The following is a 14,858-nucleotide window of genomic DNA, read 5'->3' on the forward strand; positions in this document are numbered from 1 at the left end:
TAAACAAAGTAAATATTTGTCACTTTTTTATTTATGAAAATTGAGGCCCATTTAATAGCTAATGGTTGCCACAAATGCAATTCAAAAACAGATACCATATACGCTTCAACACCACCTTGACCATGTCATGAACTGCCAATGTGTACGTAAAATTTACGCCCTAATAAGGCTGGAAAAATGAACTTATAAGACCACTCACTTCCTAATAAAACAGGCTCTAGGTCATCAAAAAACTTCAAAGTTATTCTCCTCTATCAAAATCTACTCAACAGTATCAGGAAATGTACTGGAAACCTTTAAAAACCAAAACAAACTGAAAGACAACATAAGCATAATTTTGTGGGGGACCACTGCAAAACTAGGTCAGGCTCTGTCAAGTAGACACACCATTATCACCTGTAACCCATGAAAGAATAGCAGCTCAACGTCAACAGGTATCAATTTGTAGAAACCTGATACATCATCTACAATGTCAGGCTTTCGGGGTTCTCTACAATCTTTGAAAAGGTCTGAAGAAAGGCAGCCAAGTCAGCTCCATAAATAATCCGGTGATCAGCTGTTACATTTACCTGTAAAAAGAGTAACACATCAACTCGGTTTAGGTCTTCTGCAGAAATTTTACTAGAAAAGTTTGGTGATCTTTTCAGATGAGAAGCTGTTCTATGTTTCATTGACAACATTAAATACATAGTATATTACATTCATGGATAGCAGAGGGGACCTATCTCGGACAATCCAAACAGTAACTAAAAAGATATTTTCTCCAAATACCGGAGCCAAAGAACATAATTTTTTGCAAATAAAGAACTAGAGTGAGGATTTTGCTCCCCTAGAGTCATTTCAATAGAGATGCATGAGGATGAAGTTCAGGAACAACGTTTGTCTCTCTCCTTTCAGATGCTCTCTACCAAATAATAGACTTGATATACTAGGAGATTCAAGTTGAGAAAGACTTCAACCCTTAAGGACAACATCTATTCTCAGTAATAACATGCCAAATAATACAAAGCAGAATGGAAGCATATATTCGTCAATTTGTGAAATGCAAGAGGCGAAGTTAACAGAGGACCTGGAATTATGCCTGCCTTTGTGTTCCATCTAACCCTTAACAAAACAGGGGTGGGGTGGAGGTTGGGGCTGTAATTTCTCATCTTGTTCAACATTGGGTACAGCAGCTCTACCCCAACCTTGCCTTACTGCATAATGTTTCTGAATCTAGTATTAGTTTTAAATCCATTAAATTAATAACTACTGTCAGATTCCTGTAATTGTAAGTTACCAGTGACAAATCGTTGTCGCCCACTCACCCTTGGATAGAAGGGGAATCACTCCTCATTTCCAAATCTTATCCGTTCATAAGCCAAAAATCTCTTTGTCCCATAACAAAAATTGTAATTACTAGAAGAAATTTGAACGGAAAAAGAAAGATAAGGGGGAAAACAGAAGAGGGCCAAAATGATAACAAAAAGGATACCATACCCTTTCACACTGCATTTTTTTTAATGGTGAGTTACATATGCATCAATGAATGTTGAACCAATGACCACACCATTCACTTGATTCCAAGATGAGATGGGAGTGTCCAACAGACCCCACAGCCCTCGTTGTCCTACAAGCCCAAATAGAGGAATCCTATCGTCTGGACTTGGGGGCCCAAATCCGGCCCAGTTATCCAAAGCTGGTACTATTATTCAAAGCCCATTAAGGCTGAACCTACAACATTTATTTAGTCAATATTGCTAGTCCTAATATCTTTAATTAGTCAATCTTGAAAGCTGATGTTTGTGGGAAATATCTGACCATTTATTTACTCTATGTTTTCTATGTTTTGGGAACTATTTACTAATTTAATTCTCCCATGCTTAGAGGGCTATTCAGAGCAATATATATAGACGGTTGGCTACCATGAATAAATCAAATTAGAGACTGATTATTCAGAAATACTTGTGTTGTTTTATTCTTTGTACCTCTTTGGGTGAATTCCATTGACTGGTGAGTTTTTAGCTGTGTGTCCTTGGTAAGCAATATATATAGTTAGTCGGCTACCATGAATGAATCAACTTAGAGAGTGATTTTTCAGAAATACTTGTATTTTATTCTCTGTATCTCTTTGGGTGAATTCCATTAAGTGGTGAGTTTGTTTAGCCCAGTATCCTTGGTAATTTCCTTTGGGTGGTGATTTTTCTGTATCCCATTTCCCATTATCACGACATAAAGTGGAGAGGCCATTTAATCAAAAGCTTATTAGCACCTTTCTAAATTCCATACTAAACTTCATGACATCTCTCTCAAAGACTCCTCAGATCATATGAGGTTCGGTTGATGTCAACAGCACCATGGTTTTGGACTAGGATGCACGAACGCAGCAAAATGGCAGCTGCACCCGCGTCCAACGCGGCGACACGCGAGCTCTCTCTCTCTGACTTGAACAAAGACTCCTCAGATCATATGAGGTTCGGTTGATGTCAACAGCACCATGGTTTTGGATTGGGATGCACGAACGCGGCAAAACGGCCACTGCACCCGCGTCCAACGCGACGACACGCGAGCGACGCCGCTGCCTGCGTGTTGGTGCCACATCGGATTTTTTTTTTTTTTTTTTTTTTTTTTTTTTTTTTTTTTTTCGTTTCCCGACTCACATTGACTTGGCTCAGACTCGGGCCAATTCATGCCGAATCAGTCCGTATCGGGTGAATATCGGTGTGTTTCAGCTGGAAAAAGGAAATTGGCCAGTAAGAATTCGCGCCGAACCCCTTTCTTCTTCTTCGCTTCTTTCAGGCCACAAGTTTTTTAATCTAATCTTTGATTTTTTTTTTTTTAATGGGTAAAAAAATAATCTCCAATTTTTAAACCATAGCTTTTCTTTATTTTTTATTAAATAATAAAATTAAAATTAAAGGTTAATTTTTTTTTATATTGCTAAATATAAAATATATAAATAAAAATATTTTTAATAATTTTTTAATCACCGCACCCGCACCCGCACCCTATTTTTTTAAAAATTGCCGAGTCCCGCACCCGCACCCGAATCTGAAAACACACCCGTGCTTCATAGGTTTTGGGTCACTTAATCACCAAAACCACACACTCATGGCCAATGAAACAAATTTTCCCTCTCTCTTAACATGCCCTTAGGCCCCATTTACAAATCTCGTCCCTCTCTCGCTGCTTATTGGCCCAACTACATCCCTCACTTCAAGCATATCGTCAAGTGCAAAACCTGACTCCTCCACCTTGATGATGCTGGAAAGCTCCAGTGTGAGCTCAGATTCCAAATTTTCTCAATCTCCTTCACAATCAGTTACATGAGTAATGGGAGTTTTCGATGTGGATTCACCAATTAACGAATGGGGTTTTTTGGTGTTGGGTTGAGCTGCTCGATTATGGCTCTTGTTTTATTGGTGTTAGTTTGGGTCTTTTGATGGAGTTTGGTGATGTGTTGGTTTGATGAAACTTAAATTGGTTGTTGATGGTGGTTTCATATAGTTGGGCTGTGATGAGATGTTGCTAGAGTCAAGTGGATTTGGATGTGGAGGTACAAAGGTTGTTGAAGAAATGGGTAATCTTGGATTATTTGGGAGTTGCCAAATATTATGTTGATTGGGTACCATGAGCATCCAAACAATTTTTTTTGTTTTAAAAAATTGTTTTTTGTTTTTGCAATTATGAATGAATTCTTCATTGAAGCTCAACCAAAAAAAAAAAAAAATGATCATCTCTAAAAATATGCTTTTGAAAACAGAAAAATGAAAACATTCCCAAACATGCAGAAGGCATAACCCTAGTCTACAAATACAAGAATCACATCCGACATGCAAAAACAAAAGAAAAAAGGAAGAAAACCTAAGAAATGAAGTAATAAAATCTTAATGAAAGATTTAGAACTAAGTGAGAATGAAGTGTTTGCATTCGCACTGGGAGAAATTATCATATTCCAAAGATTTAGAACTACGTGCAAATATTTTCGGGAACATGTTTATTCCATTGTTTCAACCTTGCAAACAAGAGTGAATATGAAGTTCTATATACCAGATTTTTGAAATTTTGGGAATGTGACCATGATTGGACCAAATTAACCATTTCAGAAACACACAGCCATAGACCTTTCTGCATTATTCTCATTGTTCTCCTAATTGAGAAGTAGATGCTGTTCCCAAAACCTGAATCGCAGTATTACTTATCACTACAAAGTTTTTGTCACTGAACATCTTACGACGATTATAAATTATTGAAACTAGAATGTTTACCACAGAATCAGTTACAAACACATTTTTGTCATATTTCCCTGTTCAAATCACAGTATCACACATTTTTTTATGGAAGGGACCAATCAAGATATTAGCCAACACCTTAACAAAAAAGTTCATAAGAACTACCCACTAGTTTATAAGCACATGAAACACAAAATTTATAGATTATAAAGAAATGGAAACTAAGCAAAACTCACCAGCATCTTACTTTTCACGCTGAAATATCCATCTGCATCAGCCACTACGGTTGGCTTGGATGATCCAACAGCCATGATAGCCCCCTGGACATTGTTCCAAATTTAGACCAAATGACTAATTACTTACAAGGGTGAGAACGATCTCATTAATTCATAACTAAAAAACCAAATATATAAGCCTAGCCATTATTATTGATAACTCACCTGTCCTGGAGGAAGAATAGCATCAAATCTATCCACTCCAAACATGCCCAAATTCGATAGAGTGAAAGTCCCTAAATACAATTCGAACATAACTTAGTGTTATCTGTTCCCCCCAAAAGAAAAAGTGTTCAGCCTAATACAAAAGTTCAGCCCATTAGCGATGTTAGTCCTTGAAATTTATAGTGATCGCTTTTAAGTTGTACCAAACTTAAAACCGACATGTCATCACTTCATTGCAACTAACAGCGATCACTTTTAAGTTTTTTAGGAAGTAAAAGCGATTATTTTAAACTTCAAGACACTAAAATCACTCTAGAGCTACAGTTTAGGGAGCAATAGTAAATACCTGAATTGTACTCATTGGGCTGAAGTTGCTTTGCCCGAGCTTTCTTCAAAAGCTCTTTCCATTGTTGAGATAACAGGTACAAATCCAACTGCCCCAGGGCCATGAAACACATGTCACCAACTAAAACACTCCCAAACTCTTCAAAACTGGAAATTAAAAAGACAATTTCCTAAGTGGCCTATAGTACCTTATCTGCGTCCTGAAGAACAGGGGTTATCAAGCCACCATCAATAGCCACTGCAACTGCAATGTTTATGTTAGCATTATACGTAAAACCCTTGCCGTCTTTACACGTGGCATTGACGACTGGATGCTGAGCAAGTGCCATTGCTGCAGCCTTGGCTAATATCGCAGTCATGGTCACACCCTTTGGTTTCACCTGAACAGAATCACATAAAATCTCCATTTATTCCCACAGTGCCAAATAAATCAAACTCTCAATTCGATTAGGCACTAGGCAGAGATTAGATTAGACCCAATGTAATAATGTACCTTCTCATACAAGGCGTCGAGGGCATCGGTGGTGACGGGATAACCAACGCGAAAAGTCGGCACGGAGAGACTTTCCAGCATGTTCTTCGACACCGCCGATTGCATTGTTGTAAAAGGCACCACCGTAGAACCCGGAATTGGAGGCGGAACAGCCGAGGAGGCCGCGGATTTCGGTGGCCGAGGTGGAGCAGACTCCACGTTTGATTTGATTTCGATACTCTTGGAAGGTGTGATTCCTGCGGCGGCCTCTATATCGGCCGGGGTGATTCGGCCGAAAGGACCGGTTCCGACCACCGATTCGATATTAACCTTGTGCTGCTTCGCCAGTTTTTTTGCAAACGGCGTTGCTACTGTCTTCCTTGGTGAGTCTGAGACTGGCTTAGACGGCGGAGGCTGAGAGATTGCCGGAGCGGGAGAGGAAGTCGGCGGAGGAGAAGTGGAATTGGAGGAGGAGGCGGCTTTGGCTTTGGCTTCGGCGATTTCGTCTTCGGTTTCGGCTAAAAGGCCGATAGGAGCGCCGACGGGAGCGGAGTCACCTTCGGGGACGACAATAGCGGCGAGGATTCCGTCGTAAAAGGTCTCGACGTCCATGTCAGCTTTATCGGACTCGACGACGACAACGCTTTCACCTTTGGAGAGTACGTCGCCTTCGGATTTGATCCAGGAGACGATCTTGCCCTCGGTCATTGTGGAGCTGAGGGCGGGCATGAAGATCTCTCTGATCTTGGATCGGACGGTCAGGGTTCTACGCTTGGAGGGAAATGTGGAGAAGGAGGAAGGACGGAAGGGAAGGGAATTAGAGAGAGAAGAGGAGAAGGAAATGGAAGTGAAATTGGTATTGGTGTAGGTGTTGGTGTTGGAGAGAGGAGCTCTAGAGAGAAAAGGAGAAGCCATTGCGAAATGGTAACTAAGAGAGAAAAGAGAAAGAGAGGTTGGTTCAGTGGGTTTGGCAATGAGAGTATGAGAATGAGAGGAAGAGGGAGAGGGAAAATGAAATAATAAAGAGAATGGGGGGCGGAGAAGACGAGGTGGTAGAGTTTGTTGTGTTGGGAAGCTGGGAGTTGGAGCTACTTTCACTATGTTATTGTTAATATCGCCACGCCAACAATGACTTTCTTTTTTCCCGTTTTACTTGCATTTGATTTTTGGAGTCCACTCTCAACTTCGTTGAAAGAATTGCACACACACTAATTATGAATTCTTATCAAAAATATACTACACTATTATTATATATAAATATTCTTTCCTAACGGAGATTCTTATGTTTCCACTTGTTTGAATTATATAATTTACCTTTCTAATGACAAAAAAAAATTAGGCAAAATTTAGTTACAATTCTGAGGTATTGTTCCTTAGAGCATTCAGAGCAGTGGAGGCAAAATTTTAGCTATTTAGCTATACAAAAAGTCATTTTATCTATTTTACCTATACATATGTCGCAGCAGTAGATCTATTTTAGCTTTCAACACAATAAAATAATATAAACACTACAATAAAATATTATATCCACTACAATAAAATAATAAATCTCACTACCCAAAAAAACCAACCACAACCACCTCTACCATCAGCCACTGCCACAACCACCACCACCACCACCACCAGGAAGAAAAAAAAATAAAAACCAAATCACCAATCTTCTTCCACTACCACAACCACCACCAGCACCAACACCAGCAGTCCACAGTAGGGGAAGAAAAAAAAAAAAAAAAAAAAAAAAAAACCCAAAAATCCAATCTTTTTCCTCAACCACGGCCACCACCACCACCACCAGTCCATAGCAAAAAAAAAAAAAAAAAAAAAAAAAAAAAACCTCGAGCAAGCACTCCGATCACGTCGGCGAGCTGGGTCGGCAGAAGGGGTGGATCGGCGGCAGACCGAAGTTGAGAGAGTGGGAGGCCGAAGTGAGAGATCGGAATGAGAGAGTGGCCGAAGTGAGAGAGTGAGAGGCCGGAGTGAGACCGGAGTAAGACGGGAGGGAGGCCGGAGTGAGACCGAAGTGAGAGAGAGTAACATTTAGAGAGAGAGAGAGAGAGAGAATGAGAGTTATTATTTTAATCTCACCGGTGATTAAAATTTTTTTTTTTTTTTTTTTGCTCCTCATGAACAGTACACATCTATTTTTAGATGTGTACTGTAGCAGTGGAGCTAAAATTTTTAGATTTAGCTCCACTGCTGGAGCAACATTTTAGCAACAGTGTAGCTATATTATAGCAATATAGCTACACTGCTGCAAATGCTCTTAACTTCCTATCTTAATTATGAATCTCTTAGGGATAAGAGCTCAAAATCATATATTGGGCATTGGATTTTATCCGACGACGTTGAATGAACCGAGAATGGACAAATAGTTATGAGGGGTTCCAATTTAAAGTCTCATGAGTAAAGAATGAATGGAAGGTTGTTCGAGGAGGAACTCCTCCTCCGATATGATGGATGCAGCTCAAGTATGTATTTCAGCAATTAGAGTGACCCTCCAAGAAGCTCCAGTGATAAGGACGTGCCTCATGAACATACGAGAAGGAAGGAAATCTAAAAATATCTAAGGGAAAGCTGCTACCAACGCATTAAATGCACTGCAACTACTTTTCTGACCGCATTTATGTGGAGAAGACCCTTGAACAGTACTGTCTTGGCTACCACAACTCACAAAAAGCCAAAGAGAGTGTCTAATGGGATAGACACTCAAGTAAGGGTTCAAATGATCAACAAATCTATGATCAAAATGGTCCAAAGAGAGCTATATAATGTGAGAAACCCTCCATGAGATGGGAATCGGAAAAATAGAGAAAGAATACTGTAACAATCAAAATTATACTTGTACCCAACTATTATTGATTTGTATGGAAAAATACCCCCTCGAAGAGTGAATTCATTCAGCTTTATTTTCTTTGTTCTTGTTTGATCATCTTTTAAATCTATTCTAGCCATTGTCAAATTCATTAAGGCCTAATTTTTCGACCCACTCTCTACAAATTTATTGTACTGGACTCATTGGACCAAGATCCCATACGTCTTGGGCTTGGGCGGTAAACCGTGTCCCTACAATATATATATATATATATGAAAGTTCAAAAACGTGTACAAAAACACTTTTGAACGTTTAGACCCCCAAAAACCAATTTAATCAACACACGCAATATGTTAAACAATAGTGTGCGGAAACTTAACATATGCTATAACATGGTATTGATAAAACAACTATCTAAGCCACAACAAAATAAACCACAGCAGATAATGTAAAGGCAGAGATAGAGAGGAAAGAAGATGCAAACACAGCGATAACACCAGATATGTTATCGAAGAGGAAACCGAAGACCTCGGCGAAAAACCTCTCCGCCGCCCTCCAAGCGGTAATCAATCCACTAGAAAATACAGTTGGGATACAAGGACAGCAATAGACCCTCCAAGCCTAATCTACCCAATGCACCTAAGCCCTCCAAGCTTCTTGCTCCAACGAGGTTGCGCCGAACCTTTTTCTTTTCTAGCTTTCCGGATTCCGCTACTACACCGTAGCATCAACCAATGAATATTGGCTCCTTCCTAACTGCTTCCCAGAACTCCAAACGTCTGTCTCACAGAGATGATAATGGTGAGAACCAGGTTTGGTATAAAGGCCTCTCAAGGATTTGACAATGGAGAGGAAGAGAGTGAGGGATTTTGATGAGACTCTAAGGTAGAGATTGTGGGTAAAACAATCTGGTTTTTCTTTAGGGTTTCTCTCTCAAAATTCTCTTTGGAAGCTCTCTTTCAATCGTGGGTTAAAAGGGTATTTATACTGAAGAGGAGTGGAATGCGAAACGTCAGGTTTTTCCAAAACAGGGGTGGCTCGCGGCTTGACCTCGCGGCTTGACTAAGTCGCGAGTTCCAGTCGCGAGTTAACCGTATGGCCAGTTGTCCTGTTTTGTCCTGTAGTGCTCCAGCTAGCATGACTGTTCATCTACCAGCATGCTTGGCACGTGTGCATCTTCTGGCGGGTTGAAGCCGCGAGTCCAGTCGCGAGTCCCAGCCGCGACACTCTGTTTTCTTGCACACTCTTGAGCAATCTTCACACTATCTCACTCACTACCCTTACAACAATCCCACCTAAATACAGGGTTACTAAATGCTGAATTACAAGCAAATTTGGCACGGAATAAAGCCAATTAGATGGTTGAATAAATTCAACCTTACAATCTCCCCCTTTGGCTATTCCGTGACAAAACCCTAAAACAGACTCTAGACTTAACATGTGAGTTGGGAACAGTTGATCAAAACTCACTCACACCTAATTCTAGAAGCTGTGAAGCACTTGAATCATATGAACACAAACTCCTGAAACACAACAATACACCATGATCATTGTAAGCAGAAAATTATTAATGCATATGAAACAGGCAAAAAGAGATCAAGCATAAGATGGAGTTAATGAACAAACCATGGCTTGATCAACCAAGTGAACACCACAAAGTAGTGATCACAGTGTTCATTCACACTTGGAATGAACACAAAGACATACAAGTTAACAAGCACAAGGCAAGACACGTGTATGCTCAACACTCAACCAATGCATAGCACACATGGCATATGCATCTAGGAACAATCCTACAAGGGCACAAGAGTGACAGTACATAAACCACAATGCAGAACATTTAGATTTAAAATACTGATTTCACATAGCATAAAGGCAGCACTTAAGCATGGTACATACCACAAGGCCTACAAACTATGCATAAACCATAAACCCTCAAAGCTTACAAAAGCATATGGGTACAAACCAACAAATACCTGAATAACAGTTTTACAAAACATAATATATCAACTTAAAGAGAAGAAGGAAACAAAAAAAATAAAGACACTCCCCCTTAGATAGTGACACTCCCCCTTAGGGTAATATCCTCCCCCTCTGATTATGCCTATCACTCCCCCTTTTTGTCATGGAATAGGCTAGTCATCCTCTTCTAGTTTTCTCTGAATCTGATCCAACTGAGTCTGAAGAGAAGTAAACTTCATGTCCCATCGGTTGCTTTGATGGTGTAGAGAAGCAGTGAGTCCAGACATCTTTGTATTCACCTCGTGGACAGAGGAAACAATGCGATCAAGTTTCTCATCGAGGGAGAGATTGCTGAACTGAGAGTCACTGTGAGATGCAGAAGTTTCTGGTTTGGCTCTCTTCCGACTATGTCCAACACTTGCATTGTATGTACGCATGTTAATCGGACTCGGTTTGGGGATAGGAGACTCATCAGTCGATGGATAGATCCCCTTGAGCTTCAAGATCCGTGAAATGAGACTGCAGAAAGGAATGCAGATCCGAGACTCACTGCGAAGAACTGTTTTGCGCAGAACATGAAAGATGTGAGCACAAATGTCAATTTCTTCATCAGAAACCAGATCATGAAGAAACAAAGCTCGTCCGAGATTCATATACCCAGTACTGGACAAAGGGTACAAATTGTGAAACATCACAATTGTAAGCACTCGCAGTTTCGGAGAAAGGGAGGAAACACTGATGGATTTTCCATTTGGCGAGAATTCCAAGTCTTGACCAAGACTTTGTTTTAGAAGCTCCTCATCAGGACATAGATCATCATAGACCGGTGAATGACGAAAAATTGGTCTGTTGATGTGAAGAATTTCTGCCAGGTATGTAGGAGAGACAGAAAAGCTCTTTTGCCGAACCCAGCACTTAAGTTCATCTCCCTCCACAATTGCATTAGCATAAAATTCTTTAACCAACTCTTCATACACGATATCCGGATCCGAGAGAAGGTAATTCCAATCCTTGTGAGCAAAGCATATCGGGATGTCAGTGTTGTGAAGTGAAGGCAGATCCACTGCTCTCTCTAGTAGTGGTGTGGCATGAAGAAAGAAGTTCTCATATGACTGATATGCTGAATAGGATCTGAACTTATTGGGATCGAATCGCTGTGATGAAGAGCGAGTCACTTTCGGGAGAGGTGTGTCTTCATCAACATCAATTACGGGTTCCTTCCCTTTGGAAGAACCTCCTTTCACAGCAGCCTTTTTGAATGGAGACATGACCAGTCTGTATTATAAACAAGGGAAATGACAAAAACACAATCCAACAGACTATATCAGCAGTGGGTTAGTGAAAATGTAGGAACAATGAAGAAACCCTAACAGCTGGATGAGTATGGTCAGAAAATAACAATGAGGGACACCAAAGGCCCAACTTAGAACTACACAGTAGAGAGATCAAATATGCCCACAAAAACAGCTGTAAAGGGACCAAAATCAACACCACATTAACAAGATACCACACAAGATCAAAGTGAAATATGATAGCAACAACAGATCAGACAAAAATTAGCTAACCCTAGCTAAGCATATGATGAAGAACACAGCCAACAAAATAAATGAGCTCAAAACCAGAAGCACAGGTTATCATAAGCTAAGAAAGGACAACGATGACATCAAAGCCCAACACAAAACCCACACTCAGAAGTGAATAATCCAGAGGGAAAACCATAACAACAGGACAATTAGAGTGCAAGACAAGGAACCATACCTGTGAGTCGACGATTTTTAGCGGAGAAGAAGCAAACAATGGAGATCGACAATGAAGGCACGGTGAGAAAGGGAAAGTGCAGAAGAAAAAGACAATGAACAGTCACAAAAAGATCGAGGGAAAACAGAAAATTTTAAAAAAACTGCCCCTGTATGACCAAAACACGCGATTTTCGCGACTGGTTCAAGTCGCCACACAGTCGCCAGCTCAAGCCGCCAAAGCACTCAAGATGAAAATTTTGAAAAATTTTTCTAAGTGTTTTTCGCGACTGGAAGGTCTACCCGCGAGTGAGTCGCGATCTGAGCCGCGAAAATCTCTGAGTGAATCTCGCGACTGGACCTTCCACTCGCGAACAAGTCGCCAAAACTGACCAGCGAAGATGCGACTGAAACTCGCGACTTGACACACCCGCGACTGAGCCGCCAAAACAGGGCAAAACTGTATTTTTGAAATTTTCAGATTTTTCAGCAAAACACTTTCCAAAAACACCTAAAACACTCAAAAATCTTTTTGTGCTTGAATTAACAAAGATTGAGTATGTGAAAACACATTTTATCAAGTACAATCACACAAATGAATATGGCATTTATCAAACATAAACTTGTGTGTTGTGTGTGGATATCAACAATGAAATAGTCCTTTGTCTAATGTGAAGCTTCAATGATCAATTCAACCAAGGCATACACAATTAGCACTAGATCATGTGACCAATCTCAATTATAGAAATATGAATATATGACTTCCCACACAACTTGATAACATAACTTGGAGCCTTTCATTTGACTCCACTTTCAGCCATAACATTTGATCTTTTGAGGCAATCATCTCTCATTGTGAGAGGGATATATAACATTTTTCTTAGAAGAATAGGCCTTTGGCCTTTTTGAAAGAAATTTCACTTTAAATCTAAAGTCGCTTACCCTTTTTCCTAGTCAAATACTAGAATGTGCGACAGGCTTTTGCAGCTCAATATCTCTTTTCATTTGGAGATTTACATTTAGGGAGCTCTTTTTAGCAAAAAAAAAATAAAAAATGGGAAGAGATATAGACACAAGTCTATGCAAGTTTCAAGATCAACATAACCATTCACTAATCATTCATGACAAGTTTGAAGATCTATTTACAACAATCACATAGATTTCAAGATTTTTCCCAAAGTGATATGAGTGCATGAAAACAAGCAATGCTCGACAATGCACAAAGCCATTAGCACAAAGGTACAAGGCAAAACGAGTTTTAAGACAAAAACTCAACAAAGTCAATCAAGTGTTTTGATTTTCAAATTCTTTATGTGATTTTTGGATTTTTGACTCAAGAAACAAAAAGAATGAATCAAACACAAACAAAACCAGCAGCAAACACAAAAGAACAAGCAAGCAAGAAACAAGTTGCAAAAAAAATGTGTGCTCCAACACAGACAGATATATAAACAGTGAAGCACACAACACACAAGAGAGTCAAGGAATTGTACCGACACCAATGGTCTTACGGAGGGATTCAAACTGTGGACCATCGAGAGGCTTGGTGAAGATATCCGCCTTTTGATTGTCAGTGTGTATGAACTCAAGACACACAACTCTTTCCTCTACCAAATCCCGAATGAAATGGTAACGTATCTCTATGTGTTTGGATTTTGAATGCTGAACAGGATTTTTGGAAAGATTGATGGCACTGGTGTTGTCACAGAAGACACACATCGTTTCTTGAGGAATTCCATAGTCATGAAGTAATTTCTTCATCCAAAGAAGCTGAGTGCAGCAACTTCCAGCAGCGATGTACTCTGCTTCTGCAGTAGATAGAGACACTGAATTCTGCTTCTTGCTCATCCACGAAACAAGATTGTTACCAAGATAAAAACAGCCACCTGAAGTGCTTTTCCGATCGTCTACACTTCCAGCCCAGTCAGCATCCGAATACCCAGCAAGACACGCATTTGAGTCTTTTGAATACCACAGACCATAGTTTGCAGTACCACTCACATATCGAATGATTCGCTTAGCAGCAGTCAGATGAGATTCCTTCGGATTAGCTTGGTACCTGGCACAAACGCCCACACTGAAAGCAATGTCCGGTCTACTTGCTGTAAGGTAGAGCAAACTTCCAATGATGCTCCTATACAACGTGGGACTTACTTCAACTCCTGATGAATCCACATTCAGTTTAGTGGCAGAGCTCATGGGAGTGGAGGCATGTTTTTTGGAGTCTAGGCCAAACTTCTTGACAATATTTCTGGCATACTTCTCTTGAGATACAAATATACCCTCCTTCTGTTGTTTGACTTGAAGACCCAAAAAGAATGTGAGCTCCCCCACCATGCTCATCTCAAACTCCTTCTTCATCTCCTCAGAAAATTCAGTAGCACGATCTTCGATAGTTGCTCCAAACACTATGTCATCAACATAGACTTGTGCCACAAGGAGATAATCTTCATCATTTTTGACAAATAGAGTTCGATCAGCATACCCTCTCTTGAAACCTCTGTCTAGAAGATAATGTGTAAGACGGTCGTACCAGGCTCTAGGCGCTTGTTTTAAACCATATAGTGCTTTCTTTAATCTTAATACATGATCTGGAAAATGAGGATCCTCAAATCCTTTTGGTTGCTCAACAAAAACCTCTTCATTTAGATATCCATTCAGAAACGCACACTTAACATCCATTTGATAAAGTTTGAACTTCAAGGTGCACGCAATGGACATGAGGATTCGAATGGATTCGAGTCTTGCCACCGGAGCAAATGATTCATCAAAATCCACCCCTTCTACTTGTGTGTAGCCTTGAGCCACCAATCGAGACTTGTTTCGAATTATCTCCCCATCTTCATCAGTTTTGTTTTTAAAAATCCACTTTGTGCATAT

General features: G+C 40.1%; 1 protein-coding gene across 1 annotated transcript; it reads right to left on the bottom strand.

The window, feature by feature from the left end:
* Window positions 1-6,638, bottom strand: LOC126690074 (dihydrolipoyllysine-residue acetyltransferase component 4 of pyruvate dehydrogenase complex, chloroplastic). Its single transcript, XM_050385210.1, has 6 exons — window positions 5,490-6,638; window positions 5,185-5,376; window positions 4,998-5,085; window positions 4,652-4,722; window positions 4,448-4,531; window positions 1-569 (listed from the first exon to the last, which is right to left on the bottom strand). Exons 1-6 carry the CDS (start codon window positions 6,381-6,383, stop codon window positions 465-467), a joined length of 1,434 nt encoding a protein of 477 aa, XP_050241167.1. The 5' UTR covers window positions 6,384-6,638; the 3' UTR covers window positions 1-464.
* Between the last annotated feature and the right edge of the window lie 8,220 nt (window positions 6,639-14,858).

The sequence above is a fragment of the Quercus robur genome, chromosome 1, assembly GCF_932294415.1.
Source record: "Quercus robur chromosome 1, dhQueRobu3.1, whole genome shotgun sequence".
NCBI lineage: Eukaryota > Viridiplantae > Streptophyta > Magnoliopsida > Fagales > Fagaceae > Quercus > Quercus robur.

Bases quoted from the DNA above. Each gene is read 5' to 3' on its own strand.
- LOC126690074 (XM_050385210.1), bottom strand. From the start codon at position 6,383: ATGGCTTCTCCTTTTCTCTCTAGAGCTCCTCTCTCCAACACCAACACC. The intron at 5,377-5,489 runs GTACATTATTAC...GATTCTGTTCAG, and splicing joins TCGACGCCTTGTATGAGAAG to GTGAAACCAAAGGGTGTGAC. The intron at 4,723-4,997 runs GTATTTACTATT...AATTGTATTTAG, and splicing joins GCCCAATGAGTACAATTCAG to GGACTTTCACTCTATCGAAT.